Source organism: Gracilinanus agilis, chromosome 4 (assembly GCF_016433145.1).
Source record: "Gracilinanus agilis isolate LMUSP501 chromosome 4, AgileGrace, whole genome shotgun sequence".
NCBI lineage: Eukaryota > Metazoa > Chordata > Mammalia > Didelphimorphia > Didelphidae > Gracilinanus > Gracilinanus agilis.
Window position 1 is genome coordinate 252,775,695 of NC_058133.1, and position 27,275 is coordinate 252,802,969.

General features: G+C 42.5%; 3 protein-coding genes across 6 annotated transcripts in view; 2 read left to right on the top strand and 1 right to left on the bottom strand.

Annotated features, from left to right (window-relative positions):
- The first annotated feature begins 9,992 nt into the window (after nt 1–9,992).
- PPP1R35 (protein phosphatase 1 regulatory subunit 35) lies at nt 9,993–11,436 on the top strand. The gene is made up of 4 exons (XM_044673512.1): nt 9,993–10,391; nt 10,598–10,871; nt 10,982–11,118; nt 11,263–11,436. Exons 1-4 carry the CDS (start codon nt 10,164–10,166, stop codon nt 11,434–11,436), a joined length of 813 nt encoding a protein of 270 aa, XP_044529447.1. The 5' UTR covers nt 9,993–10,163.
- Nucleotides 11,430–16,669, bottom strand: MEPCE (methylphosphate capping enzyme). 2 transcript variants are annotated; one of them, XM_044673511.1, is made up of 5 exons: nt 16,243–16,669; nt 14,776–16,191; nt 13,231–13,449; nt 12,919–13,045; nt 11,430–12,681 (listed from the first exon to the last, which is right to left on the bottom strand). In XM_044673511.1, exons 1-5 carry the CDS (start codon nt 16,408–16,410, stop codon nt 12,629–12,631), a joined length of 1,983 nt encoding a protein of 660 aa, XP_044529446.1. In that variant the 5' UTR covers nt 16,411–16,669; the 3' UTR covers nt 11,430–12,628. The 2 variants fall into 2 exon arrangements, with proteins under 2 accessions (XP_044529446.1, XP_044529444.1); XM_044673509.1 differs by having other exon boundaries at nt 14,776–16,669.
- A 1,346-nt stretch (nt 16,670–18,015) lies between these two features.
- Nucleotides 18,016–27,275, top strand: part of ZCWPW1 (zinc finger CW-type and PWWP domain containing 1) — a 42,695-nt gene continuing 33,435 nt past the window's right edge. For 2 of the 3 annotated variants that reach the window (XM_044673513.1, XM_044673516.1), the window contains exon 1: nt 18,016–18,245. The gene's annotated coding sequence lies outside the window, so the exon portion shown is untranslated. The remainder of the gene's footprint in view (nt 18,246–27,275) is intronic. The other variant, XM_044673514.1, reaches the window with a different exon arrangement.

Sequence of the window (27,275 nt, forward strand, 5' to 3'; positions counted from 1 at the left end):
AACAATATCAAATGACTTGGGGGAAATCATCATAAGTTCTTAATTTCAATGTTAATCTTCATTAAAACATCTCCTTTTTGTGCTATACTAACAACTACAATCAGCATAAAGAACATTGTATTTATACTCAAATGATTAAATTGTAAATTTTTGTGTATGCCAGGTAGTTAACTTAAGTCTCCATTATATACTTGTGCTTCTGTTCTGGGGCACTTGAAGAATTCATTTCTTTAGAGGTTTACATCTTGCTGAAGCATTCCTTAGCATTGGTCCACACTTGAATTCCCTTTTTGCACATACTAATCTGCATGACTGCATAGCTTATAAGAGCCTCCTTTAAATCATGGTTCTTTTGCTCCTTGAAGCGTTCAATATCTGCCCAAGCAGCTTTCACAAATTCTCTGCCTTCCAGATTTTTAGACTTCAGCTGTTCTTTTAACATTTATTTTTAAAAATATTGAATTCTAAGTTCTCTTGCTCCTTCCTCATCCCTTGAGAAGGCAAGCAATCTAATTATTATACATGTGAAGTCATGCAAAACATTTCCATGTTAGCCACAACATGGAACTTTCAAAGCCCTCTTGCTTGTCTCTTCTGAACTTCCTTCTATTCTTTTATTCTTTCTTTTCACTAGAGGAAAACCCAGTGGTCTATGTTGACTTTTGAATCTATGAGAAAAGAAACAAATGGGAATAGAACATGGAATAGAGAAGGGAGGAAAACTGACACAGATGAAGGTATCTCAGGAGAGGTCTAGAAGAACAGAGCCCAGGGCATCTTAGCAAGAAGAATCTACCTTCTGATTATATGCACATGCTAGGCTAGAAAGAAACTAGTTATGAGATGTATTGGGATAGGAAAATGATAGATGGACTGTCAGGATAGGAGGGATTCTGGATGACTACTCAATTTTCTTAGACAGGTAGAAGATAACTTAGAGAAGATAGACCTGGTGGTGGGGAGAGAAGTTTTTTATGTCATTGGATGTAGGTCTTTAGCAAGATGGATAGGGTCACTAGTTAGGATTCTTTTCTCCGTGGTTATCTTGCCCCTCTTCCTGTTTTTATGCCCCTTGTCTTCAAGCCTACCTGGGGAGAGAGTAGGTCTATCTCAGTTTGAAGGCTTCTAGGAAGGATGCACTAGTCTCCCTTGGTCTTCTGAGTGAGAACTCCTAGGTCTCCCTTCATGCTATAATCTCAATTCCTTATCTATTTGAAAAATGGAAAATGGATAGAATTGGATAGACTGCCCTTTTTTGGAATGTCTTCCCCATTGCTCTTACTTCTTATTCTGATCCTATGATCTTTCATTTCCCCCCCATTCCAATTTTTCCATTTCCTGGGATCTCCATAGCTAGTGGACAAGTGGTCTCTTCCATACCTTATATGGACCTGCCAGATGATGGGAAGATCTGCTACCACCAAGGAGTACCTTCCCTATTTGCTTTATTTTCACCCCCTACCCTGCCCAGAGCCCACTCAGACCTCAAATGGCCTGCTTGACTGCTCTCACCACTTGGATAACATGGGTCACCGATTCCATTTTTTTTTTTTTAAGTGAACTGGAGAACCACCAGGCTTTGACATTTACCCTGCCAAATCATCTATCCAGCCTTATGTCTTCCAGACCCTCTTGTGACTAGGAGCTGGAAGGCACATCATATGACTTAGTGCTATATTCTAAGGCCTTATTTCTAAGGATGCAATCCTACTGTTGCAACCTTAGAAATTCTGAGCTTTTGTGTCCACCCTGCAGCTGAACTTTCTATTACTCCTCTTCTCCAATGAGAGTATGAGCTCCTTGAGAGAAGGAATTGCCTTGTTTTCTGTTTATTTCCCTAGCATAGTGCTTAGTATCTGATAAGCTCTTAAATGTTTTTTCATTCATGTTCTATGTTAACTCCTCCATTCTGACTGACCTACCAAGATTCTTGTTATTTCTTCTGCCTGGTTTGGGTGACTGATGTCAATATTCTATTCCATCTTTAGGAAACTCCCAGAAAGGAATAAAGGGGTCCTGCTCTTCCTTCTCTCTTTCCTCTAAGACAGAGTAGAATCTAAGTGGTTTTGCTCCACCTCCAGTTAGCCAACCTAAAGACATATAGTCAAGCCCCAAAGAGAGACAGTAGTTTTAAATGGGAAGAAATTGGGGAATCATGTGGAAAGAATCTTGGACTGGGAAGCTCTAGGCTCTTGGTTCTGACTTTACTTCAGTTTACACAAGTTAGTGACAAAGTTCCCCTCTCTGAACTTCCATTTCCCCATTTACAAAATGAAGGGGTTGAAGTTAAGGTTTCTTCCACTTTTTAAAATCTATATTCTAAGAAAAGGCCTGGGGAATTAAAATGACTAGAGGGAGGACCCTAGATGAGGTACTGAGCTAGAGGGAGGATGGGAAGGAGGAAAGGACTCTAATGAGAGGGGGTAAAGATATGAAAAGAGATGGGAGAGTCTGGTGGAGTAATGTGGGTGTGAATTCCTCCCCTACTCCACAAAGGAGTAGGCCGAATTCATTATGCATTATCTTCCCCCCCCCCCCCCTTGGAGACGGGGTTTCCTTATCTCTGCCAGGCTGGAAGTACAGTGGCAGTTCTTTGGCTAATCCCACTACTCATTAGCACAAGAGCTTTGACACCTCCATATCTGATCTGGACCAGTTCAACATTCCTTATGCAGCCTGGTACCCACTACCTATATTGGGGATTCATCATGTTTTCATATTTAGACACCTGATCAGATTAATGCCTGATTAGCTTTTGCCCTTTTGCAGTTTGTACTCTGGCTCTCCAGCAATACACCACCCTCAACCTCCCCTAGTAGTAGGAATTACACAAGTTTAACACCACTACTGGAACACTGGGGCAATCATCACCACTCCCGCCACTGCTTACTGCTATTACTACCAAGGTGTGATGTTTTTAGCCCCGACTTTGGAAGCAAGGTATCTTCTCTCTGGGCCTTCCAGACATTAGCCTCTATGGTCAAATCATCCTCAATTGGGTTCACAAGGTTAGGTGCTCCCAATTTTTTTTCTATCCTTTCAACTCTCTGCCCAGCCTCCTTATGGTTCCTCCTCTCTCCTCTGTCTCTCAATTAAATTCAATAAACATTTTAAGTGCCTACATTGTACAAACTACTAGGGATCCAAAGACAAAAATGACAGTGCCCTCAAGAAGATTATGGTCTTGGGGGATGAGGAAGGAGCAAGGGGAGAAAACACAGTGGACAGATAAGTAAATACAAAGTGTATAGATATGCAAAGCAATTTAAGAGGGAGAGAGTAGTGAGGGGAAGTGGGTGGAAAGGTTGAAAAGACTTTGGAAATGTTCAGATTCTTTGAGGTAGAAATGAGGGAAGCTTTTATAGCTTGGCCTTGTTGAAGCAAAGGAGACAGATTTGACCATAAAATTGAGAGACACCTCTTGCTTCCAGGCTTATTGGATATAGACTATACCTCTGTTCAGGAGGTGGGGCTGGGGGAGATGGGATGACAGTGACATTCAGTGCTCTGAAATCTGCTCCTTTGTAGGGGACAGGTGAGGTAGGGGTTGAGATAACCCACATCAGATTGGCTCAGGAGCCCACTTAACCTCTTCCCCAACATAGCCTCTGCCCAGTGAGTTAAGAAGAGACAAAACATATCTCTCACCCTCATGCCCCCCAAAATCCCACCCCCTCAGTTCTGTTTCCCTACTCCAATATACCTACATACACATATATTTCCTTAGTATCTTCCCTGCAGAGCTATAGGATTCAATTCAGGAAGAGACCATCTTTCATGATCAATTCTACCTACAATTATGCATCATCCACAACCAACTACACCCCAGGTCTCCTAGGAATGGTAATGCCAACACGGTGAGCAAAATGGGAAGGATCAAGAGGGCTCAATTGTTTATGTATAGGAGGATCATGGTGATATGGTCTTTCTCCTTCTCCCCCTGCCCTATCACCTTTCTTCATTGGTGTTAAACTCTAGTAGCTGCAGACAAAGCAAGTAGGAAGCTGAAAAGTAAAGAGGAAGAGAGTTTGAAGCAGCTGGTGGCACAAAAGATAGAGTACTAGGCCTCGAATCAAGAAAACCTGAGTTCAAACCCATGCTTACTATGACTCTGAGAAAATAATTTAACCTGTTTGCCTCAGTTTCTTTAACTATAAAACAAGGATAATAATAACACCTACCTTATAGTGTTGTTGTGAGGTTCAAATGAGATAATATTTTATAAAGTGCAGTGCCTGGCACATAGGCACTATAGAATTGCTTATTCTTTTTCCTTACTGAAGAGTCAGGAGCTTAGGGACAGATAGGCATGGGAACCAAATTTAGATTTTACTTCTGGGCTAGGTAGTGAGGGTTGGAGAAGAAAGTAGTTTACTCTTAGGCATTAAGTATTAATTAATTATTACAAAAGATAATTAAGTATTACAGAAGAGTTCACATCTTTTTTTTCACTCAACTAGTATTTACTGAGATCTGTGTGCCTAGGAGACAGAAGGATATAGAAAAGTATAAGCCATAGATATTGGTCACAGCTTTCAGGCAAGTTTCTTGGAGGAGAAAGGGCATAAGTGAGGTATAGGAAATATCAAGAACCAGAACAGGTGTAGAACAAAGGCCTTCTATCTCCCTACTATGCACTATTCTATTCTACTGCTCCACCTGTTTATTTCCTAGCCAATACCAGATTTTTTGGACAATTATCACTTTGTAATATAGTTTGAAATCTGGTTCTGGTAGCCCACCTTCCTTCCCATTTTTTTCATTGATTCCCTTGATAATTCCACCATAAATCAGAAATAGAGAAGCCATTTATTTCTTCCACATAAAAGATATGCTTAAAACACAAAAGAGGTGTATTGACAAAGACTTGGACGTGAAGCAGTTACTTATAATTCCTTTTATACTTTCCCAGTAGGTAATGAAACAAGAAGCACTGGCTGGGATGGTCAGATAGGCATTTTATCTTCACTTCAGCTAGGCACTTGTCCTTCAGTTTCACATCTGTCACATCAGACTTTGGGCTCCTTTGAGAAGAATGTAGTTGCAAAAAACTTCTCTGCTGTATCTTACAGAAACCTGGTCACTTCTTAGACTACATCTCTCTCCACCCTAACCCTTAATTTCTCTCAGACTTTATCACCCATTTCACCACTTCCTGAATCCTAACCTGCTGACTGAGCAGAGAAGACCTCCCCTCCCACCTGTCTCCCTGAATCCTTCTCTCTTCATCTGTTCTTCTGTGGGACAGTGTTTACTAGCATGGTCCCAGAACAGGAGATGGTAAAGGCTTTTCTATACTTAAGAGGCAAAAGTAGTGAGAAAAATCAGTATCATCTTAGTTCTGCCTCTATCACTGCCCTAGGAAGCATGTTGTGCATGTAATGAGTAACTCTGGCCTCACTGTTTCAGAGCAAGGCCTGCTGCAGCTACCCTTCAGAGTTCTAGAGTTGCCTCGAGAGGTTTGGGAGTGGCTCTCAGCCTCCCCAATTGGGTTCCCTTCAGCATTAGTTACTGATGACTGGTGCCTAGTTCTGACTAGCACCACAATTCCACTTAATCATTTGTCGTTCAGTTTTTAGGACTCCATAGCACATCAGTACAATCCATGGGATTTTCTTATAGAAGATACTGGAGCGGTTTGCCATTTCCTTCTATAGTGGATTAAATAAAGCAAAAAGAGGTTAAGTGACTTGCCAAGGGCCACAGAACTAGTCATTGTCTAAGGCTAGATTTGAGGGGCAGCTGGGTAGCTCAGTGGATTGAGAGTCAGGCCTAGAGATGGGAGGTCCTGGGTTCAAATCCAGCCTCAGACACTTCCCAGCTGTGTGACCCTGGGCAAGTCACTTGACCCCCATTGCTCACCCTTACCAATCTTCCACCTATGAACCAATACACAGAAGTTAAGGGTTTAAAAAAAATAAAAAACAAAAAAAAAAATAAGGCTGGATTTGAACTGAAGTCTTCCTAACTCCAGGTCCAGCACTCTATTCACAAGGTTACCTATTGCCTCCTAGGCAAACAGAAAAGTTAAATGACTTGCCCAGAGTCACACAGTAAGTAACTGATTTGGCTCCAGGCCCAGAACTCTTTGTCTCCTGAGCTACCTACTTGCTTCTTAACCTTAATTAATTTTACAAAAAGATATTCACTTCAGAGATAACAGTAAGAAAAAAAGAAAGTATAAGCATTTCCCTCCAACACCTCAGGAACACACTCTTCCCTTTGCTGCTGAGGGTAGCCTTAGCACAATTTCTACAATACAAGTTTCCACTAAATTCATGTCTAGATATGGCATGAGGGCCAGGTGAGTCTTTGTCTTAGCTGGTCTTTGAGGTCATTCATGAAGACCACTTCTTGCTCCCTGGGGTTATAAAACCTAGCATGGGCTGACTGCTAGAGACTCTGTCTCTTGACCTTTAAAAACTCACAAGATTAGAGCTTCCTTTACCTAAAATACAAAACAAACAAACAAACAAATCCACAGTAAAGCAAAAGACCTATTTTCATAGGCCATAAATTGTTTCTTACTGGGTACGGTCATTAAAAGAATCAAACCATGGAAGAAAACAAATGAGTCTCTGGTGTTAGTGCCTTTTTTGAAGAACTCCCAGCTCCAGCTACCTAGTCTACTGAAGAGTCTTTTCCTAACTTTGTGGTCAGCAGATTAGAACCAGTTATAGAATGTTCATAAGATAATCAAGTATCTCCATGGCACTTCCATTGTGACACTCTCAGAAGCAGAGTTATCCTCTTCTATGTGGCAAATAGCAACAGAGGAATTCTCTGCATCTTGCCAGAGATCCACTATATATAGTTTGGTAGGGAAGGAGAAAAGAGGTGGATGATCAGGAATTCTCTTTACATGATCTGTGACATTCTAGGCAATATGAAGGCACCTGAATTTCTGAATAGAGATGGGAGGGCTAGTGAATCTTTGGTCTGGGTGGATGGACAAAGTAGTAATAGTGTTTCTCCCTTCTCTTGTTACTTCATGGGAGTATGTGGGAATGATGCCAGTAACTGCAGGGTAGAAGAGTGTGTATATACGTGTCTTCTTGCCTATTTCTTTACATGCGTTAATCTGTCCCACTGTGCCATATAAACATACCATGGATGCATATACATGTATGATGTGTTTGTAAACATGTGCTCCAGTCCTTTTATGTCAGCTATGTCCATTCTTCCTCATTTTTCAAGAAACACTACATCATCTTCCTCTCCACTCCAACTTTTGCCCTTATGCTAAGTCTTAATAAGCATGCTGATGCTCTCTCAAACATTTCCCTCTTAGTTCTTCAACCTTCCCAAACCCCTCAATCAAATCCTTTACTTTGCCCGAGGCAGAGGAATAGAGGAACAGTTACATCTAGATCACACCATGACCCACAAATGTTTCATTTCCATGATCAAAAGTTCTGACATTCCTTTTTCTGATTGTAGCCTCCTATCACTCCATTTCTCCCTTGGTCCTGAGCCTTCTGAATCTGTTCTTCATCTTCACTAAGACCTCAAAGCTCTCTGTCCTTCAGTACCTTTTTTTTTTTTTTTAAACCCTTCTTAGAATCTTCCCTCTTAGAATCAATACTGTGTATTGGTATCTAGACAGAAGAGCAGTAAGGGCTAGGCAATGGGAGTTAAATGACTTGCCCAGGGTCACAAAGGAAGTGTTTGAAGCCAAATTTGAACCCAGGACCTACTAGTCTCTAAGCCTGGCTCTTAATCCACTAAGACCACCTAACTGCCCCCATCTCAGTACTTTCTTAGACTATTACCCTTGCTCTGCTCACTTTCTTTCCATCTCTGTCTTAATCCTATAATTAACTAGTTATAATTCCATGTTGTCTTCTCTTGAATCTTTTGTTTCTCTGTCCCCCTTTCTAAATCTCAAATGTGTATTACTCCCACCATTCACTTCCTCTACTCCTACTCATTTGCTGTTTAAGGAAAATTGAAGTAGTCTTGGTTTCCAACTGATTGGATACTCTAGAATTTATCTAATCTCAGCTGGGCCTTTTATTCCTCCCTAACTGATTTGCTATCCCACCCTTCATAGTAATGTTTTCTCATCTTTCCTCAAGCATCACATGACATCCCCTTCCCCTGTTCTCTTTACTAATATCCTTGACTCACCTTTCATTAAAAAAAAAAAAAAAAAATTTGAGGTCATTCCACTCTTCTCTCCTCCTCCTCATCTCATATCATGCAGACTTCCCTAACTCAGAGATGGTAGCTAAGGAAATAAGAGTTTCTGAAAAAGCACATGGCAATGGCAGCTGTGTTTAGTTCATAGATAATGTTCATGAACCTCAAACGCAAAATATAGGAAGGGGGATCAAATTCCCTAGTAAGCAGAATATAGGTTTGTAGAGAAGAGACTTCCTGAGCTTTGCCTTGGGGATAATCCTAAATTTAAGAATTCTGGCAATTCTCTCTAGAGACAGAAGGGGATTTCCTGTGGCTTTATGCTCTTATGAGAAAAGAGGACATCTTACAAAATTACTGTGCATCACTCTATTTGAAGAGCAATGCCAGGGAGTTTTTAGGGCTGTGAAGGAATAATGAGAAGGGGACTGACTATTCAGTAGTCCTCAAAATACCTTCCAGGGGAGTTAAATTCCTGGGTGGAACTATGAACCTTAGGAAAGATTGAGTCTCTGTGTGAGATGGAATTCTTTGTAATGTTACAGTTAGCTCAAGTAAAGTTCTCTTCTAGGATCCGATGGACCATGTGAGAGCTTCATATACCTCTAGATTTTCATGGGCTCCTCTAAGGCTTTTGCAGAGTGTACATTTTCTGCTGGGTGAAATAAAGGCTGTCCTATGCATTTAGTATCTTGAGTGCTTTATATAGCTAGAAATGTGAGAAAACCTTTCTATAAGTTATAAGCCCTACATGTATCAGGATATATTCCTAAAGTAACTTCAGGGAAGACTAACAGCCAAACAGAAAATGACCTTCATAGTATCTTCTAGGATGGACCCTAGTTCATCTGTGTTAGTCTAGGGTCCTTAGGGAGGACTTGGACCACAATTTACACTAGACTGGAGTAGAGATGCTATTTTGATGGTTAACAGTAGTTACTTGGTTTTTTTTGAGAACACAGCTAGATGGGGGGACATTATTCTGAACAAAACTGAAACCTGGATAAAGGTCTATATATACATCTTCCAGGATACTCCATAGAAGAGGCAGTATAGGATAAGGGGTAGAATGTATGTTGGGAACCGGGAATGAAATAAGAGCTGGGTGATCCCCTCTAAAGCTGTGTGACCCTAGTCAAGTTACTTATCCAACCCTAACTTATTTTTTCATCATTAAAATGGACTCACTGGGGTTATACCTATAATTTCTACCTTATAGGCCTTGTGGTGAAAATGAATAGATAAGAGAAAACTGTTATAAATGTCAGATCAACATAATTATTCCAGGCTCCTGTATTTAATACATATATTGGGGTGCAGTACTATGAGGCAATTCTAAAATGTGGTCATGAGAAGGCTAAGGCAAACGGACCTTCGTTCACCGGGGATCCGGAGGTCAGGAGTTATAAAGGATTGGACCGTTTGTCCTTGAGAGTCAAAGAGGAGCCCATCTGTATATGCGGAATACTTGGTCACTCTGCGTTCGTAAGATGTTTTAGGTTTAGGAGTAGGCGAAGGACACTACTTCTTTCATCGTTTTTCATGGGAAGAATTGAGGGAGTAGGGAGGAAGGCCACGGGTCAACTTTATACCTCGTCAGGTGAAGGCAAGAACTCCTCTGGCAGTTGAACACTCGCGTAACGTCACAGAAGGCGGTGCGGCTGGTAGCCAATCGTTCGCTTCCGTTCGTCCGTTCCTCCTCCCCCAGCCCTCGAACTTCACGTCATGCCCAGGAGCCACAGAGAAGACCCGATTAGGATACGTCAATCCTTGCCATCTTCTGATTGGTCAGGAAGCTCTTCCATCTAACCCAAGGGAGGGGTTTCATGTCACTTCAGGGCGGAAACGCTGTTGAAAAACTCGAAGGAGAAGTGACGCGTGGTCTTGGGCGGGGGTTGTTCTCCCCGCCTTCTCTTTGAAGCGCCAACGGGTTCTGGTTGCGGCGTCTTGGCCCCCTCTACCCGAAGGCCTCTCTCTGCTGCTTCTTTTCCGGCTATTTCTTTCCCGTTGATATTTCCCGAATGATGCTGAGTCGGGGCAAGGGGAGGCTCGGAGGGCCCTGGGTGGAGGGGGTATCTTTAGGGCCTCCAGGAGTAGATCCCGAACCCTTTGCCTCCAAGCCGGAGCCCGAGCCTGGCCTGGACCTGAGCTTGAGCCCTGGCTCCAGAAGCCCTGAACAGCCCTGCTCCATCCTGCGGCGGGAGGGAGCTCGGGCCATGGGGCGGAGAGGACGGCAGAGAGCTCGGCAGGTGAGGAGGCCTCACCTCTCTCGTTCTTCATCCCTACCACACACCTGGTCTCCCAACTTCTATCCCAGGCATTGTCCAGTGCCCTGCTTCCTTTCTTGGTCTCCTTCACTAGGTGTACTTTTAATCAGTTAAACTTTAGTCCCTATTTTGTACAGCTCTCTTGTCCCTCCCGGAGCCTCCCACATCACCAGTCCATCTCTCTTCAGGTTCGCTTCCACCTGGCCTCCCCGGGTCAGTCTCCCTCTTCCAGAGCGTCCCCATCACAGGGGAAGGTATCCACAGGTGAACTTTTGGAGAAGTGTGAAGCCTTACCATCCCTCGAGTCCCCGGGATTTCAAAGTACCCTGGCCTTGGGGCAACAACTGGAGTCTGTTAGAGAGGCCACAGCTTTGGGGCAGTTTGATGCCCTGAAGGCTGCAGGGGAACAGTTGAAAAGTTCATTCTTAAGTCGCTGTGAGATGGAGGAAAACATATCAGAGGGTAAGGGAGCTACGACTGATGGTAGCCGAGTTTCCCACCAAGGGACAGGGGTTATAGAGACAGGGGTGACTCAACCCCCATCATCAGCAGGCGCTACCTCTTCCCATCAGGTCTTAATGTGCCTAGATCCCAAAGGCTCTACCGGGACCTGGTGAGTCTGCAGGTTCCAAAGGAGCAAGTGTTGAACGCTGCGTTGATGGAAAGACTGGCCTTGCTTCCACCACAGCCTCAGGTTCCACTCCACAAGGTAAAAGGTTTTTTGTTTGGGATGGAGGGGCCAGGGAAAGGAGATGCATTCTATTCAGCAGGTCTCAGACAGTCCCCATCTTTCTTCTGACTGCTATAAAACTTTCCCTATTGTTGTGCCTGACTTGTATTCCCACCCAAACAGGAGGTTCCAGCAGCAGGTCCAGAACTAAGCATCTTATGTGATCCCCAGTCACTGGCCCATGAGTCTCCACACTTAATACTTGAAGGGTTCCCTCTCTTGAAGCTCAGGCCACAGCCCCGTCCTGCAGAGGATGCCTTCCTCATGCACCAGACTCTCAGACGGTGGGATACGTAGTTTTACAGGATTGTCTTCACTTTTATTTTTGTAGTGGTGGGAGGGTGCACATGTTGGGATTGACCTTTACATTGGGTTTTATAGAAATAAAGTTTTTTGATAAGTGAACTTTTTTCTGAGGATTTGGGAAAGGTTGGTAATCAGTAAGGCTTAGCTTGGTAAGAACAGCTCTTGGAAAGTTTCTCTTACTACTACTGCTACACCCATACTCTAGGCATGATCCCTCTAAGGGGAAAGGTGAAAAGAGCAACATGAAGATGGAAAGCAATGTGAAGATAGCTTTTCCCTTACCCAAACAGGAACCTAGAAATTTCCCCTTCACATGAAATAAGATAGGTAGAGAGACAAAAGTTGATTTCCTCTCCATCTATTGTTCTTAAAGCAGCTTTATCTGTTTTCTTATGCATGACCACATTTGAAGCAAAGGACAACCTATCAACTGTCACTTTCCCTAGTATGAAGTTCTGGGAAGTTACTTGTTTGCTGAAAAAGTTGAATTGGAATTCCCCACACCTCTCTAGTCAATAAAAACCCTATTCTTTTACAGGAATTTCAGCCCATTGTTATCTTCAATGCTCCCCATTCCTATACCAGCCTGGAACATCATTTGCAGAGGGGCAGGGTTATGCTCCCTACCTCAATTCCTTTGCCCGTATTTAAGTAAGAGAATTACGTTTAGGGGTCACTGCCTTCAATATCAGGTTTATTGTGCTGCTTTCACGCCAAACCCTCTCTTACCCCCCCTCCCCCCATCATACAAGGACCATCTAGAGGGGACTTCTGCTGCAGCATCTGGTGCTACCCTTCCTAAGTTGGTCCACTGAAACGTGGCCTGGGTGCCCACCAGGGGCTAGGAATCCAAGGGGTAGGTAGGGAAGGGACCAAAAGGGAAGGCCCAGAGCAACTGAGATTTGAACACCCACCTCCCCTTACTAAAAAAAGCAAGGGTTCATGGTCCACACCATCCAGCCTACTAGGCTGTGGGGGAAAAGAGGTGGCAAACTTTAGTCCAGTTGTGCCTGCTGCTTAGGGTGCTGGAGGTTGGTAGGCTCCCTCTTAAAGATATGGCAGGAAAACAGATTAGGTATTGGGAAGAGGAGCAAGCCATGGGTAGAACTTTTCTCCACCCCCCCCACCCCCCAGGTCCTCAGTAACATAGAGCAGCCTCTAATCATTGTCCTTGGAGGGCTCTTCAGTGGCTAGGGGAATTAGCCTTGTGGAACAGGTACACAGGACGCTGGAAGCCTGTAGGGAAGAGGTATGGGTTAGGAGGAATGAGACTATCAAAGAAAATGTAATAGCATTTACAGAACTCTGGTCATTTGTCCACAGGCAAGTATGCACAGCAAATAATGCAGAGACAACTGTTGTAGTTTAAGACCTCCCCCATAATTTCAGCCAATCTGAGAGATATCATCCACCTTAAGTCCCCCCAAACTCCACCCCTCCATACAGATCAAGATGAGATAGCCTGGATCTCACCTTTGGAAGAGTTATGGGGTGTGGCCACAAGCTCATAGCTGGAGAAGCCAACCTCAGGGGATGTCAGGTAGGAACTGAACTGCTCAGGTTTCAGTTGAATTCGATAATAGTTCTTGTAGATAGTTTCCTAGGAAGAAACAAGTACTAATCTTTTTTTTGCAAATGCCAGGCATATAATAATGTTCTTAATAATGTTATTGACTAATTCAGTCCCTCTTCCCTTAGCCCAAGAATTTTAACCAGGGCCCCATTTAACCATTTAACCCCTTCTTGAGAATTATCCCTTTCACTTTACCCTAGAGCCCAACTTACTGTAAGTGTCTTCCTCTTGCCATAGGATGACCAAGGCTGGGGCTCTAAAACCAGAATGCCCCCAGGTCGTAGGTGTCGGTAGATTCTTCGAAACATCCGCTTTAATCCCTCATCACCCCAGTTCAGATGCACCCATTTGGTGAGGCTGAGACAGAGCACCACATCATACTCAGGAGCTTGGGCCTCTACCAATTCATCTCGATCTAACACATAATTACCCTGAGAAGGCAAGTTTTTTTGGATAAAGGTCAACACAGGGAAACCAGTAATCTCTACTCCTTTATTCTACTTTGGGAGTCTCAAATTAATAAGGGCAGGTTTTAATCTGTGGTTCTAACTGCCTTTCAAACAAGCTTACTGAGGGTACCACACTTGCCTAATTGAGAGTTACTGCTTCAGCACCTCTGCTTCACTGGCAGACAAGAGAAGGCAAGGAAAGAGTATAGACAGCAGGGAGAAGGCCATACCACAAACAAACTGCCAGAAATGATTAGTTATCTTTAAGGGATGGGCAAGGTCAGCATAGGGAGAAAGCCCTAGTATACAGCCTTGACCCAGTTCCTGTACTTATCTCCCTCCCACACCAATTTTCCCTAGGGTAAAGAAGCATTACCTCATGAGGTCCTTGGCAGCCCCTCCAGTCTTTTCCCCATTCTGTCACCCCCCCCCAACTCTCCACTCCCTGCCCCTCCCTTGAGTTTCAAGAGAGTTTTCTTCAGTCTAAAATTTAAGGTTTGTGGGTGCAAAGACATTTATATCCCTAATGCCTGGGAGACATTATACTGTCATTTCCCCCTCCCCAATTCTATTGAAGATCTTGAAGTAGAAGTTTCAGACTACTTGTGTGACCAAATTAATACAGGGCACTTAATTTCATTTGTAAAATGAAGGAGATGGACTAGTCCAAGGAGGGTATTTGACTTCAAAGATACTTTCTAGGGGTTAGATCTATAATCTTTTCTTTCAGTTTTTTTTTTTTTTTGGTTCTGGGTAGTTTTCTGACCACTAAATACATACATTCAAGGAGAAAAGTTGACTGCAGGGAGCTTTCTCATGAAGATAAGAAACAGAAGTTTACAGTAGAAGAGGGCAACTAATCCTCTGCTCTACCTAACCTGAAAGGCACAGGAAGAGGCACTAGGCCAGATACCTGTCACCTGAGTATTCTCCTGGAATACCTCAGAGGTCAGGTTTTTGCCAGGCTAAAATACTCAATAGAATAAACCCAAATCCCCACTTTAGTAACTTGAGGTACCCCAGAGCCTTGCCTGCTAAGCAGACGCACTTTAAGGGTGTAATGGGGATTAGGAGCTCCATACTCAATGCCCTGTAAGCAATCAAGTCAAGGGAATATCATTGGAAGTCAAGGCCCTATCAGTACAGGCCTTAGCCTTTTTTCAATTCTGAGTTCCCAAGCTGCAGTTCAGGATATAGAAAATGAGATTTGCTCCTACCCATTCCTGCCTCTTCTCTCTCTCCTATCATGGCTCAGTAAACAAGTATGCAAAAATGTCCCTTATTCCAATAGCTATTAGGTTTCCTTACCGTGATGAAGACAACATTGTTGGGAAATATGGAGGCATCAGCCCCATCCAGAGGCACTTGGGGTGCAGCAATGGGGCCCCGACTGGCAGTCAGTGAGGCTGGGAAGCAGCTCTTCTTTCGGGTGGTAGCAGTCCCCTTACCACCCTCTGGTCCTTGAACTCCTTCAGGTGACTGGGGTGTGAGCCGAAGTTCTTCAGATAGATAATGTCGGATATTCTGTCGAGCAGAGTGTATGAGCCGGGCATCGATGTCTACACCCACTACTCGAGCTGGGCCCCACTTGCAAGCAATGCTTAGAGTCAGGTGGCCTACATTGCAGCCTAGGTCCAGTACATCACGGCCCTGGAACCATTCAGGCCTCATCACCCGAAGCCTTCCATCCTCACAATTTGGGTTTCGATAGCCATAGTACTTGCAATAGTTCCCATACTGGAATTTACTTTGCTGCTTCTTGAAACCAGTGGCAGGCAGAGTGTGGTGATGATGGCGGCCTCCCCCACTTGCTCTGCCTTTCTCCTTAGGGCCCTGGCCCCCAGCCCTGGCCCCTGACTCAGACTTGCTGGAAGTCCTACGTCGTTTCCGATGGCGGGAGGAAGAAGACAAGGGAGCAGGTGTAGTTGAAGCAGTTGAAGGGGCAGCACGAGTGCCTGGGGGGTCCTGTGGGGCAGGCAGGAGGGGGGACACTACTTCATCCCTGCAGTTGATGGCAGTGTTCAGTTCATAAGGCTGGGGGCCATCCCGGCCTTGGGACTTCTGTCGTTGTTGCAGCTGCTGGGGGGTGGCCTCCCCATGCAGTGAGGGAGTGGTGGAAGTTGGGGGAAGTGCTGAGGAGGTTGGGTCATTCCCCCCAGGCCCTCCTGCCTGTTGCTGGTGGTGCTGTCCACGATGTCGATGTCGCTTCCTACCAGTCTTGAGTGGTGAGGCAAGCACCACTTGGGCCTCATCAGTGCAAGCGTTGAGGCTGAGTGGGTCAGTGATGTCCTTGGGAATGAGGATCTCCACAGGGTCCCTCCCCTTGGCTGGCAGTGGGGAGGACTTAGGAGTCTCAGCATTAAGTGCCCGACTTACCTCCTCATCCAGGAGGCTATTCAGATTCAAAGGATCGAAGATATTGCCCCCCAGGAGAAAATTGGAGGGCAAGACTGGGTCACAGTCTGAGTTAACTCGCCTACGCCTCTTGAAGGCTGGATGCTTGAAGCCACCCACATTACAGCTATTCCTCCTCTTGCTCCCACCGCCCCCGGGAGGCCTATGGGGCTGGAAGCCATTGCGCTGCCTGGGGGGTGCTGGGGGCCCTAGCTCTGCCCCGCCCCATCCCCTTCGCTCCTCCTCCATGTTAGGGGGAGGGGCCTCTCCAAGAGCTTCTGACTGGCGGGCCTCCCCCTGCGCCATCGAGCCGCCACCTCGATGCGGATTCTGGCCAGCCCTAGGAGGAGACAGGGCCGGGAAGCCCTCCCTGCTTGATACTGTGGGTGTATGCGGGCTTGGTCCCTGAGCTGTCCCGCCGCAGAGCTCCCCGGAGGAGGCCTCGCGGTGTGACTGCACCAGAGTGCCACCGCCACCACTGGAATCAGATTTAAGGGGCGGCGGGGCCGGCACGAGGAACGGCTCCTTCTCAGCTGCCATCTCGATCATCTCTTCCCCCCTCCCCCGACTAGGCTAACGAGGGAGATCAGGGGGCCTGCACCCCCCCTTCCCCTTCTTCCTCCCCGCCCCTTCTCCCAGTGCGCGCGTAACCCCGCTCTTCCCTTATTCTCTCGCGTCTCCACTAACCCGCGCGAGACCAAAACAAGCTGCCCGCGCGACCCGAACTGAGTAAGAAACCAACCGAGCCTGCGCTTTTTCCTCCACCCCTCCCAACGCGCGCGACCAGACACACTGCGCGTGCGCACTCCGCCCCACGCCCCCTGTTGTGCCCGCACCAGGGACAGAACAAACTTAACGGCTACAGGCTTTTAAAAAAGGGAACCACCGCTTTCAAAGTGACACCCCGTCTCCTTCGCAACGATCTCCTTCCCACCCGTATCCGTCGCGCACGCCCACCAACCGTCGGCGTAGGGCCGATGGGAAGAGCTTCCTTACACCCCGTCCCCGGCTCCTGGGATTGAACGTCTGCGGCCTCCGCCTGGCTCCTAGCCCTGCTGCCTCGCTACCCCGCCTCTTTTCTCCCCGTAAGCCACGCCTGCGCACTCGACCTATCAATCTCGCGCTTCTTGGCGCTGCACGTGCTGGAAGCTACCACTCACCCACTCGGAATTGCCAAGCCAGTTTCTTAGCCCATTGTACAGTCTTCCCTCTTCAGCCCAGAGAGGAACGTAGCAGCATCCTAGGAGGGGATGGACACCTCAGTAAATTAATAATTCATTAATTATGATACTTCACTTCCCCTCCCCCCAAGCTCTTCTACGAGGGGTAGGGAAGAAGGAAAGGTGGGAATCGGAGGGAAGTGTGGGGGAGGGGGTTGGAGCACACTGGTCCTCCCAAATACTAGATGTCACTAAGATAAAATTGGTGCCAAGGTGTCACCTTAACTCTTACATTCTTCTAGCAGAGAAAAGCAGCTACGAAAAAAACCCTGCTCTGCTGAAAAAGCCAAAAGATTGTCCTGGACTTTCCCAAATTGAAGTGATTGAGTTTCTTCACTATAGCCCCAGTTTCTCTGCCTCATAGCCAAATTAAAAGGGTCGGAAGGGGTGGGAGGTATCACGTCACTATTCTTTCCCGCCCACCGTCACCCTCTTGCCTGCACCTGCGCATAGTCTTACTTCCCCTTCCCCCATCTTAATTTGTACCAACCCAATCAAAAGTCACCACCACCACTTGGCAGATTCTTTACAGTGAAGGAACGTGGCCTCAGCGCTTCCACACATTGGAAGATGAGGTGTTTGGACCGCCTTCAGTGACCCCACCCTTCCATCCACTGGCCAATAGGAAGGTGGAAGGACGAGCTGGGGGTGGAGTTTAGGACTGGGTCCTTTGATTTCGAAGAGAGAGAGAAGCCCCTACGGGGCGGATGGCCTGTTGATTCATTTTAAAATAAAGATTAAATGGAGCAGAATTAGAATCAGAATTCGTCAAAAGGAAAAAGACATTATCTACCCCTAGGCAGAGAGACAAGCCAGAAAGCCAAAAAAACCATCCCATTTATATCAGGCACTGCTCATAATAACTAAAAGCCGTGACTACGGCGGAATGGGGTACACTGGGAATTGTAGTTTGACAGTCTCCCGGAGTGGAAGACTTGGCATGCGCGCACCGAAGGCGCTTCCACCTCCCCTTCGTTTTAGCGCCTCTGCGCTCCCGTCTCCACGCATTCTTGCAGAGAGAGAAGCTGAAACGCTGTGGGAGATCTGGGGTAGAGCCCATGCTGCCTGGCTCTTCTTTGGTGGGAAAGGCAGACGGAGGTGGGGTCCGCGAGCACGCCGGCTGTTGCCACCTGTCGTCCTTACCTTCATTCCTGCCCTCTTCGTGTAGGTCTCCAGTCCTAACCTTCGCTCCCCATTCCCCCAGCTCTCAGAGTCCCTAGCAAGCTCTGACTCCCCCCTCTCCCCCCGCCCCATCCTGGACAAGCCAGCAGCTGAACCCCCTACCGTAATTTGGAGGGAACCGAAGGATTCTTAGGGGTGTTGGGACTTTAGCCCTGCCCCTGCACCCCATAGCTAAGCACTGCCCTGGATGATCTCGAGAAAGCCATTTCAGGTTCTGATCCCTGGAGGGTCGGGCCAACCCTGGGTGGGAACGGGGTTCTCTACCCCGTTTTGAGCTCTGAGATTTTGATCGTTTTTATTAGATTCTTCAATACAAAATTCCTGGGAGAAACTGGTTTGAGGGCATGTAGAATGTAGGGGTAAGGGGTAAGGAAACTGGGATCTCAGAAATCAGCATAACAATAGCCTCTATTTTTTTATTGCAAAACACTTTACATATGTCATCTACCTTGCTCCTCATTACAAGTGAGAAGTAGATGCTTTTATTAACCCAATTTTATGGATGAAAGGACTAAGGCTAAGTAACTTGCCCAGGGTTACAAGTAAGTGTGAGGTTGGATGTGAACTCAATTCTCCCTGACTCCCAAGTCCAGCACTTTATGCATTTAGCTATCTGCTGTTACTAGCATAATGATAATATTTATATGGCATTTTACTAATATTATCTCATTCTTACAACAACGCTGGGAGGTAGGTGAGATATACATGTTATATTTACATATACATACACACATACATACATATACATAAATCTGTGTGTACTTTTACACACAAGACATACCAAACGTCTTAGTGTAGTTTTATGCCATTAGAATTTAAAACTACACTTAAGATTTTTGGGATTAAATATGTATCTGCTATATATACAAACATTTCTGTGTATATATTTTCATGCATATATTCTAAGGTGATGGGAGTATCATTAGCTTATTTGAAAGCTGCAGTGACACTAAGGAAAGAATATGTCAACAGGCTCACAGGGGTACCAGAGGGAAAAGAGTATGAAGCTAAATTGGGATGCCAGGACATTTGAAGCAATATTTGGAGATATGTCATTGAACTCAAGGACAGTATTAGTTAACATTGAGGAAAGACCTTGTTAACATTTAGCATTATAGTCAATTGGCAATAAGCATTTAATGAGTATTTACTATGTGCCAGATACTATGCTAAGCTCTGTGGATGCAAAAAAAAAAAAAAAAAAAAAAAAAAAGAAAAGTAAAAACAGCCTCTTCCCTCAAAGAGCTCACATTCTAATAAGGTAGTCAACATGTAAATAACTGTGCTTATGCAAGATACACATATACATTGCCAAAGAACAAAATAAGACATTTTGATACTATCAATGTTAATTTGTTTGGAAATTTGTGTGCATGTTATAGTTTTGTTTTTTCCTTTTTATTCATGGGGGGCTGGGGATACTGTTATTTTGCCAAAAAGAAAAGCATCATTTAAGCAGAAAAGAATAGAAGAAAAGAGGGAAGGAGGAAACATTGACAAGTTGGACAGTTTTGAAATTTATCAGGCAAAAATTTGAATTTATTATATATTTTAAAGAATATCATGCAATAGATTTACAACTTTATGTACAATCCTCCCTGTTCTGTATATAGCTCCTAGAATCATAAGATTTAGAGATAGAAATCACTGAACACAAATCTCTTAATTTTACAGTTGCAAAAACAGACCCAGAGAAATTAAGTGAATTGCCCAGGTCACACATCTACTGTCTAGGTTAGTATTCCAAATCAACTAGAAATGTACATTTTATTTGGTGTTCAGAATTTTAAAAATAAAATTAAATAAAAAAGATGTTACCAATTGAAAGGTGGTCATGTTTTGAGGCTTTCCTTGGGCACTTTGGACCAAGAAGTCCCAATACACTTCCAGTAGAAACGTTAACTAGATTCTGTTATTAGTCTTCTATCCCATAATCTTTATTTCCTTATTATCTTTATCTGTTACCTCTCCAGGTTTTAACTGAGTAGGAGGTAGTTTCTTTGAAAACCTAGAGAGCCACTTATGAAATGTGTCCAAAAGGAAATGGAAGATAAGAGAAAGGAAAATGAACCCAGAAATTCTGCTTTGTGATATAGAATAGCCATGACCTCAGAATTCTAGAACCCCACTATACCTAACTTGTCCAGAAGATCTAGTCTATTGAAGGGACCACACTCAGAATTTTTCCTTCTTGATAAAATCTGTCAGAGCTTAAACTCTTCTGGCAGTTTAGGGTCAATTCCACATTTTGATGAAACATCAGAATAGGACTTTTACTTCATCCTGTCCAGTCTCTTACCTAAATTTTGTTTCTCTTCCCAGAACTTTGATTCTCCTTTCTAAAAGATCATATACAAATTTTTGTTCAAGGCCTACCTGGACTTCAGCTCAGACTTTTTTAAATGTTTGCACAGTAATGGAATCTGGTAACTTTTTGTTTAACATTGTTAAAAAAAGGACCCTGGATTTTTCTAAAAATTTCTGTTACTCAGTCAACAAGCATTTATTCAGTACCTACAGGATGTGCTAATCCCTGGAGACACAAAGAAAGACAAATGACAGATTCTGCTCTTAAGGAATTTACAGTCTAATGGGGGAGACAACATACAGATAAACAAACAAGATATATACAGGAAAAATGGAAAATAATCAACTGAAGGAAGGGAATAAAATTTAAAATGACTGGGAAAGTTTTCTTGTAGGAGGTAGGATTTTAGCTGAGACTTGAAAGGAAGCCAAAGAAACCAGGAGGCAGAGATGAAAGGAAGCCAAAGAAACCAGGTCAGGAATGGGTGACAGGTGAAAATGCATGGCTTCCAGGACAGAATCCATGAAGATGCTGGATTCTCTTTCCAGAAGAAAAGCATAAAGAGACCAGTGTCGCTGGATTGCGGGGTTATCATGGGGGTGAGAGTAAGGTATAAAAAGTCTAGGAAGGTGCAGGGGGGCAGGTTATGAAGGATTTTGAAAGGCAAACAGGATTTTATATTTGATTTTGAAGGCAATGGGAAGTCACTGGAATTTAGAGTGCTGAACGAAATAGATCTCCAATTTAAGATATCAGTTTGATAATTAAATGGAGGATTGACTAGAATAAGGAGAAACTTTAATCAGTCACTAACCAAAAGGCAGTTGAATTAGCTGAGCCATGAAGTAATGAGGATAAATATCAGAGAGGAGACAGATATGAAGATAAAATCAACAAGACTTGGTGGTGAGAGAGTGAGGATTTGAAGATGATAACCTAATTTTGAGCTTGAGTAAGTGATTGGAAGAATGGTGGTATCCTCCACTGAAATAAGTGAGTTAGGAAAAAGGGAGGTTTTAGAGAAAAATAATAAGATGATATATTGAGTTTTAAGATGTCTATGGGATATCCATTTTAAGGTGGCCAATAATTGGAGTCTGGAAATCATGTGAGAAGGTAGGGCTGGATTAGTAGAACTGAGAATCAGCATGGGGATGATCACTCAATCCATGGGAGCTATTTAATAAGACCAAGCAAAATAGTACAGAGAAAGAAGAGAAGAGGGCTCTTCAGAGTCCTGGGAGGCATCCACTATTAACTGGCATGGCCTAGACAAAGTTATAGCAAAAGAGCCTGAGAAAGGGGCAGATAGATAGCAGAGTCAATAGAATGCCAGGTCTGGAATCAGGATGACCTGGGTTCAAATTTGACTTCAGATACTTTCTATGTGTGTGGCCTTGGGCAACCCACTTAATCCCAATCACCTAGCCCTTGCTACTCTTCTGCCTTAGAGATGATACTAAGACAGAAGGTAAGAGTTTAAAAAAAGGCGACAGAGAAGGATGGATCAGATAGGCAGTGAACCTGGGGAGAGCAGTCACGAAAACCTAGATCTAGTGAAGAGTGATGGACGCTGCCAGAAGCTGCAGAGAGGTCAAGAAGAATGAGGATTGAGAAGAGACTAAATTTAGCAATGAAGAGATCATCCGTAACTTCAGTGCCAGCACATTCTGTTGAATGATGAGGTTGGAAGCTAGACTAGATAGAGTTGAGAGTAAGGAAAAGAGCAGAGACCCCCTTCTCCTCCATCCCCCACCCCCCCACCCCCGTCACTGCAGTCACCCTGATGCAATCCTCACATTTGATCACTGCAATAGCATACTATTACAATGCAATAGTATACTAATATATTAATATTATAATATACTAATGCAATAGCATACTGATTGGTTCCCCTGTCTTGCTTCCCTCTCCAATTTATCCTCCACTCATATCAAATTGATTTTCCTAAGAATGCAGGTCTGACTACCTACTATTCAGTAAATCTCAATGGCTTCCTATCTCTTCCAGGATCAAATATAAAATACTCTGTTGGGCTTTAAAGCCCTTTTATATCCAGGAGCTTTTTACCTTGACCCATCTGGTTTCCTTCAAATCTCAGCTAAAGTCATATGTTCTAAAAAACAAAAAGCCTTTACCAGTTCTACTTAATTTTAGTGCCTTCCCTTTGAAATTATCTCCCATTTAAGCTGTAGCTATCTTGTTTGTACATAGTTGTTTGCATGCTGTGAGCTCCTTGAGATCAGGGGACTGTATTCTGCCTTTCTTTTTATCACAAGCAATTAGCATAGTGCTTGGCCACTTATTAAATGCTAGTTGTCTGATTGCTCCACTTATTGACACCTCCTTTTTTTTTTTAATTAAAAAATAAACTTTACCTTTCATCTTGGAATCAATACTATGTATGGGTTCCCAGGCAGAAGAGCAGTAAGGGCTAGGCAGTGGGGATTAAGTGACTTGTCCAGGATCACAAAGCTAGGAAGTGTCTGTGGTCGAATTTGAACCCAGGACCTCCCATCTCTAGGCCTGAGCCACCCAGCTGCACCTGACACCTCCCTTTTTAACCACTACTATATCTTATTTTTTTTGTAATAACCCTTTACTTTCTGCCTAAATAACAACTATAAGACAGAATGGTGAGGGCAGCTAGGATGGATCTGAGGTCATATTTGAATCCAGGTCATCCCAACTCCAGGCCTGGTTCACTATCCACTGTACTACCCACCTGCCCCTTACTATGTCATTTTAATGTTTACTGAATTGTAATATAGTTTGAAATCTGATGATAAGCTTCTTCTGATTTTTTTTGTTTTTGCCTTTGAAATTCTATCAAATGAACTTTGTAATTATTTTTGTCTAGTCCTAGAAGATATTCCTTTTATAGATTAGATTGATGTGGCCTCGAAAAAGTAAATTAATTTAAATATTATTGACTTGACCTACCCATAAATGATTAGTATTTCTCCAGTTATTTGGGTCTGTCTTTATTTCTGCAAAAAAGTATTTTTTACTTCTTGATGAATATATTTTAGCTTTTGTAGTTATCTTGAATGGAATTTCTCTTTTTAGTGCTGCTTCTGTTTTTGTTGATAATATATAGAAATGCTAGTGATTTATGGAAATTTGCCTTAATTCCTAAAACTTTTTTGAAATTATTCAGTAATTCAGTTAAGTTTTAGCTGCCATTCTAGAGTTCTCTATAATACATCACCAACAAAAAGAGATCATTTTTGGCCTATGCTTAGTTTTTCAATTTCTTTGTCTTGTCTTATTGCTATAGCTAGTGTTTCTAGGACTGTACTAAATAGTAGTGATCCTGATGGGCATCCTTACTTTAGCCCTGATCTTATTGAAAGTACGTTCCCATTGCATATGTATGCTGTTGTAGTTGCTGAGTCTGACTCTTCTTGCTCTATGAACTATAGAATGCTAGTACTCTTCATGTTTTTTGACAAAGGTACTGGAGTAGTTTGCCATTTCTTTCTCCAATGGATTAAAGCAAACAGAGATTAAATTACTTGCCCAGGTTCACACAGCTAGTAAGTGTTTGAAATCCGATTTGAACCCTGGTCTTCCTGACTCCGCCCATGGTTTTATCCAAAGAGCCACTTAGCTGCTTCCTGTCTTGGTTTTAGGGCTAGTTAACCCTAAGTGCTGTTTACTACATTAAGGAAAGGTATGTTTATTCCGATGCTTCCTAGATTTTAAAAATAGAAATGGGTGCTAGATTTTGTCAAAACATTTGAACATCTATTAATGCAGTAATATGGCTTTTATTATTTATATTGTTAACATTACATTACATTATAATCCCATGTTGTACCAACCCTGCATTCTGAGTGTACATTTAATTTGGCTATAGTGCAAAATCTTTCTAATTTATTATTTTAGCCTACTTACTAATATTTTATTTACAAATTTTGCCTCAATATTTATTAGAGACATTGGTCTATAATATTCTTTCTCTGCTTTGTCTTTCACTGGTTTAGGTTTGACCATATTTGTATTATAGAAAGATATTGAGAGGGTTCTTTTTTTTCCTTATTATTGCAAACAACTTATGAAGTATAGGAAACAATTATTTGAATTTTTTTTGGAATTCACTTATAAATTCTTCTGGTCCTAGGGGTTTTTTTTCTCTTTAGTAGTTGATTTACAACTTGTTTAGTTATTTTTCTGATATTGGACTGTGTAAATATTCTCATTATTGTTTGTTTAATCTGGGTATTTTATATTTCTATAATTGTAAATTTTTTACAATTTGGTTTTACCATTCCAATACCATTTTTGTTATACTCTTCATGACCCTGTGGACTATCATACTTAATCCTTTTCCAGTGGACTAAGGCAAACAGAGGTTAAGTGATTTGCCCAGGATCACACAACTAGTAAGTCTCTGAGGCTAAATTTGAACTCAATTCTTCCTGACTCCAGGGCCAGGGCTCTATCTGCTGAGCCATCTGGCTGCCTTTTTCAGAACCATACTAAACTACACAAGGCATTTTTCTAAAGCTAGAAATAGAAAGAAAAACAATGGAATTCATATGGTGGAACAAAAGGTCAAGAATTTCAAGAGTAATATTTTTAAAAAGTGGGAAGGGAGACTATCCGTATCAGACTTCAAACTAGTACATCTATTTTGTCTAAGGTATGAATTTTGTTAGCATATAGTTTGGGGCAATAGTTTCTGATCATTTCTTTTATTTCCTCTTGAGATACTAAATTCACCTTTTTGCTATAAACAATTTGGTTTTCCTTTTTTAAAAAAATATTAGCCATTATCTATTTTATTATTTTTTTTAAAGTTCCTAGTTTTATTTGTCAATTCAATGGTCTTTTTGCTTTCACTTAAAAGAAAATCTCTTTCATGTTTTAATGTTGGGGCCTGTTTGGTTTCTTGTTCAAGTTTTTTAAATTTAGTGTCCAATTTATTGATTTGTCTTTTGATAAATGTTTATGGAGATATGAATTTCACCTAAGAACTGCTTTAACTTTATCATATACATTTTGGTATATTGTCTCATTGTTTTAATTTTCTTTGATAAAATTTTCTGTTTCCCTAATTTGTTGCTCAAGTCACTAGTTCTTTAGAATTATGTTAATCTCCAATTATTTTAAATTCTTTATTTGCATTTCTAATTGAATGTAATTTTGTTGCATTTTAATGAATAAATAATGTGTTTTGTTTATCTTTTTTTTCTACAATTTTAGTGAGATCTTTATTCCAGTCAGTTTTTTTTTTATTTTTTTATTTTAAACCCTTAACTTCTGTGCATTGGCTTATAGGTGGAAGAGTGGTAAGGGTAGGCAATGGGGGCCAAGCGACTTGCCCAGGGTCACACAGCTGGGAAGTGTCTGAGGTTGGATTTGAACCCAGGACCTCTCGCCTCCAGGCCTGGCTCTCAAGCCACTGAGCTACCCAGCTGCCCCTATTCCAGTCAGTTTTTATAAAAAACTTCTCACACACAACTAAGAAATATGTAGATTACTTCCTATTCCCATTAAGTAATCACCAGAGAGCTTTCATCTCTAGTTTTTCTAAACTTCTATTTCAGTCTTTTAACTTCTATCTTATTATTTTTATTAGATTCAACTAGATCTGAAAGGATATATTAAGGTCCTACATATATAGCTTTATTATCTTTTTCTCCCTGTAACTTTACAAATATTTAGGTGCCCTCTTTCATATATATGTGTATTATATATGTATGTGTATATATGCATGTATATACATATACATACAGAGAGTAAAATAGCAGAAGTTGTCTGGATAATTTTGTTCTGTTTTAATGGCCTTGGGAGAAGACAAAAACAAGGGGAGGAGGGATGGAAAGATAAGGAGGAATAAAATGAGAGAAATCACTAAACATAACAGAATTATATAAGATGAAGGGTGTGTGTATATGTATAGAATTAATGATTTGTTATAATGCCTTCAAGCATATTATTTTCCTGCTTATTCCCCCCCCCCCCCCACTATTTTAAAACTCTTACCTTCTGTCTTAGAATCAAAAATAAGTATTGATTCCAGGATAGAATAGCAGATTAAGTGACTTGCCCAGGGTCACAGAGCTAGGACAGATTTGAAACCTGCTTCTCTCTTTTAATATTTTCTATATTTACTGTATTCTTATCTGAAATCATGATTGCCACCCTGTTTTTAAAGTTCACTTGAAATACAGTAGATTTTGTTCCAGTCTCTTATTTTAACTTGTTGTGAATCTTTGTTTTTTTTTAATATTTCTTATAAATACATTTTTTGTGTAAACACAATTTTCCATTTCTTTCCAATTTTATGATCAAGTTCATTCTATTTACAGTGAAAATTTAATTTTTTATTAAGAATTTCTCTGTCTTGTCTTCCTGTAGTTTTTCCTCTCTTTCCTTCCACCTTTCTCTTTACAAATTAGATGGTAGAAAAGATGTTAATTTGCCTGGTATCTTTGTGTGTCCAAGGGGGCAGTGGTGATCAGTCTTCTTTTATCTGATTCAGATGAGAGGTTCATGAGATGCACCCTCCATACACACCTTTTCTTCCATGATTATATATTCTTCATCTTATACACCTCTCTTGTTTAGTGATTCCTCTCATTCCTCTTTTTCTTCCTGCCCCTCCTACCCATTTTTGTTTTCTCCTAAGACCATTAAAACACAACAAAACCATTCCTAGAACTTCTGCCATCTTAACCTTTCTCTATGGCTCT

Coding starts and splice junctions, on each gene's coding strand:
- PPP1R35 (XM_044673512.1), top strand. CDS start 10,164: ATGATGCTGAGTCGGGGCAAGGGGAGGCTCGGAGGGCCCTGGGTGGAG. Junction 10,392..10,597: donor GACGGCAGAGAGCTCGGCAG/GTGAGGAGGCCT, acceptor ATCTCTCTTCAG/GTTCGCTTCCACCTGGCCTC. Junction 10,872..10,981: donor GGAGGAAAACATATCAGAGG/GTAAGGGAGCTA, acceptor TCTTCCCATCAG/GTCTTAATGTGCCTAGATCC.
- MEPCE (XM_044673509.1), bottom strand. CDS start 16,410: ATGATCGAGATGGCAGCTGAGAAGGAGCCGTTCCTCGTGCCGGCCCCG. Junction 13,046..13,230: donor GCAAGAGGAAGACACTTACA/GTAAGTTGGGCT, acceptor GTTTCTTCCTAG/GAAACTATCTACAAGAACTA. Junction 12,682..12,918: donor ACCCCATAACTCTTCCAAAG/GTGAGATCCAGG, acceptor TCTTCCCTACAG/GCTTCCAGCGTCCTGTGTAC.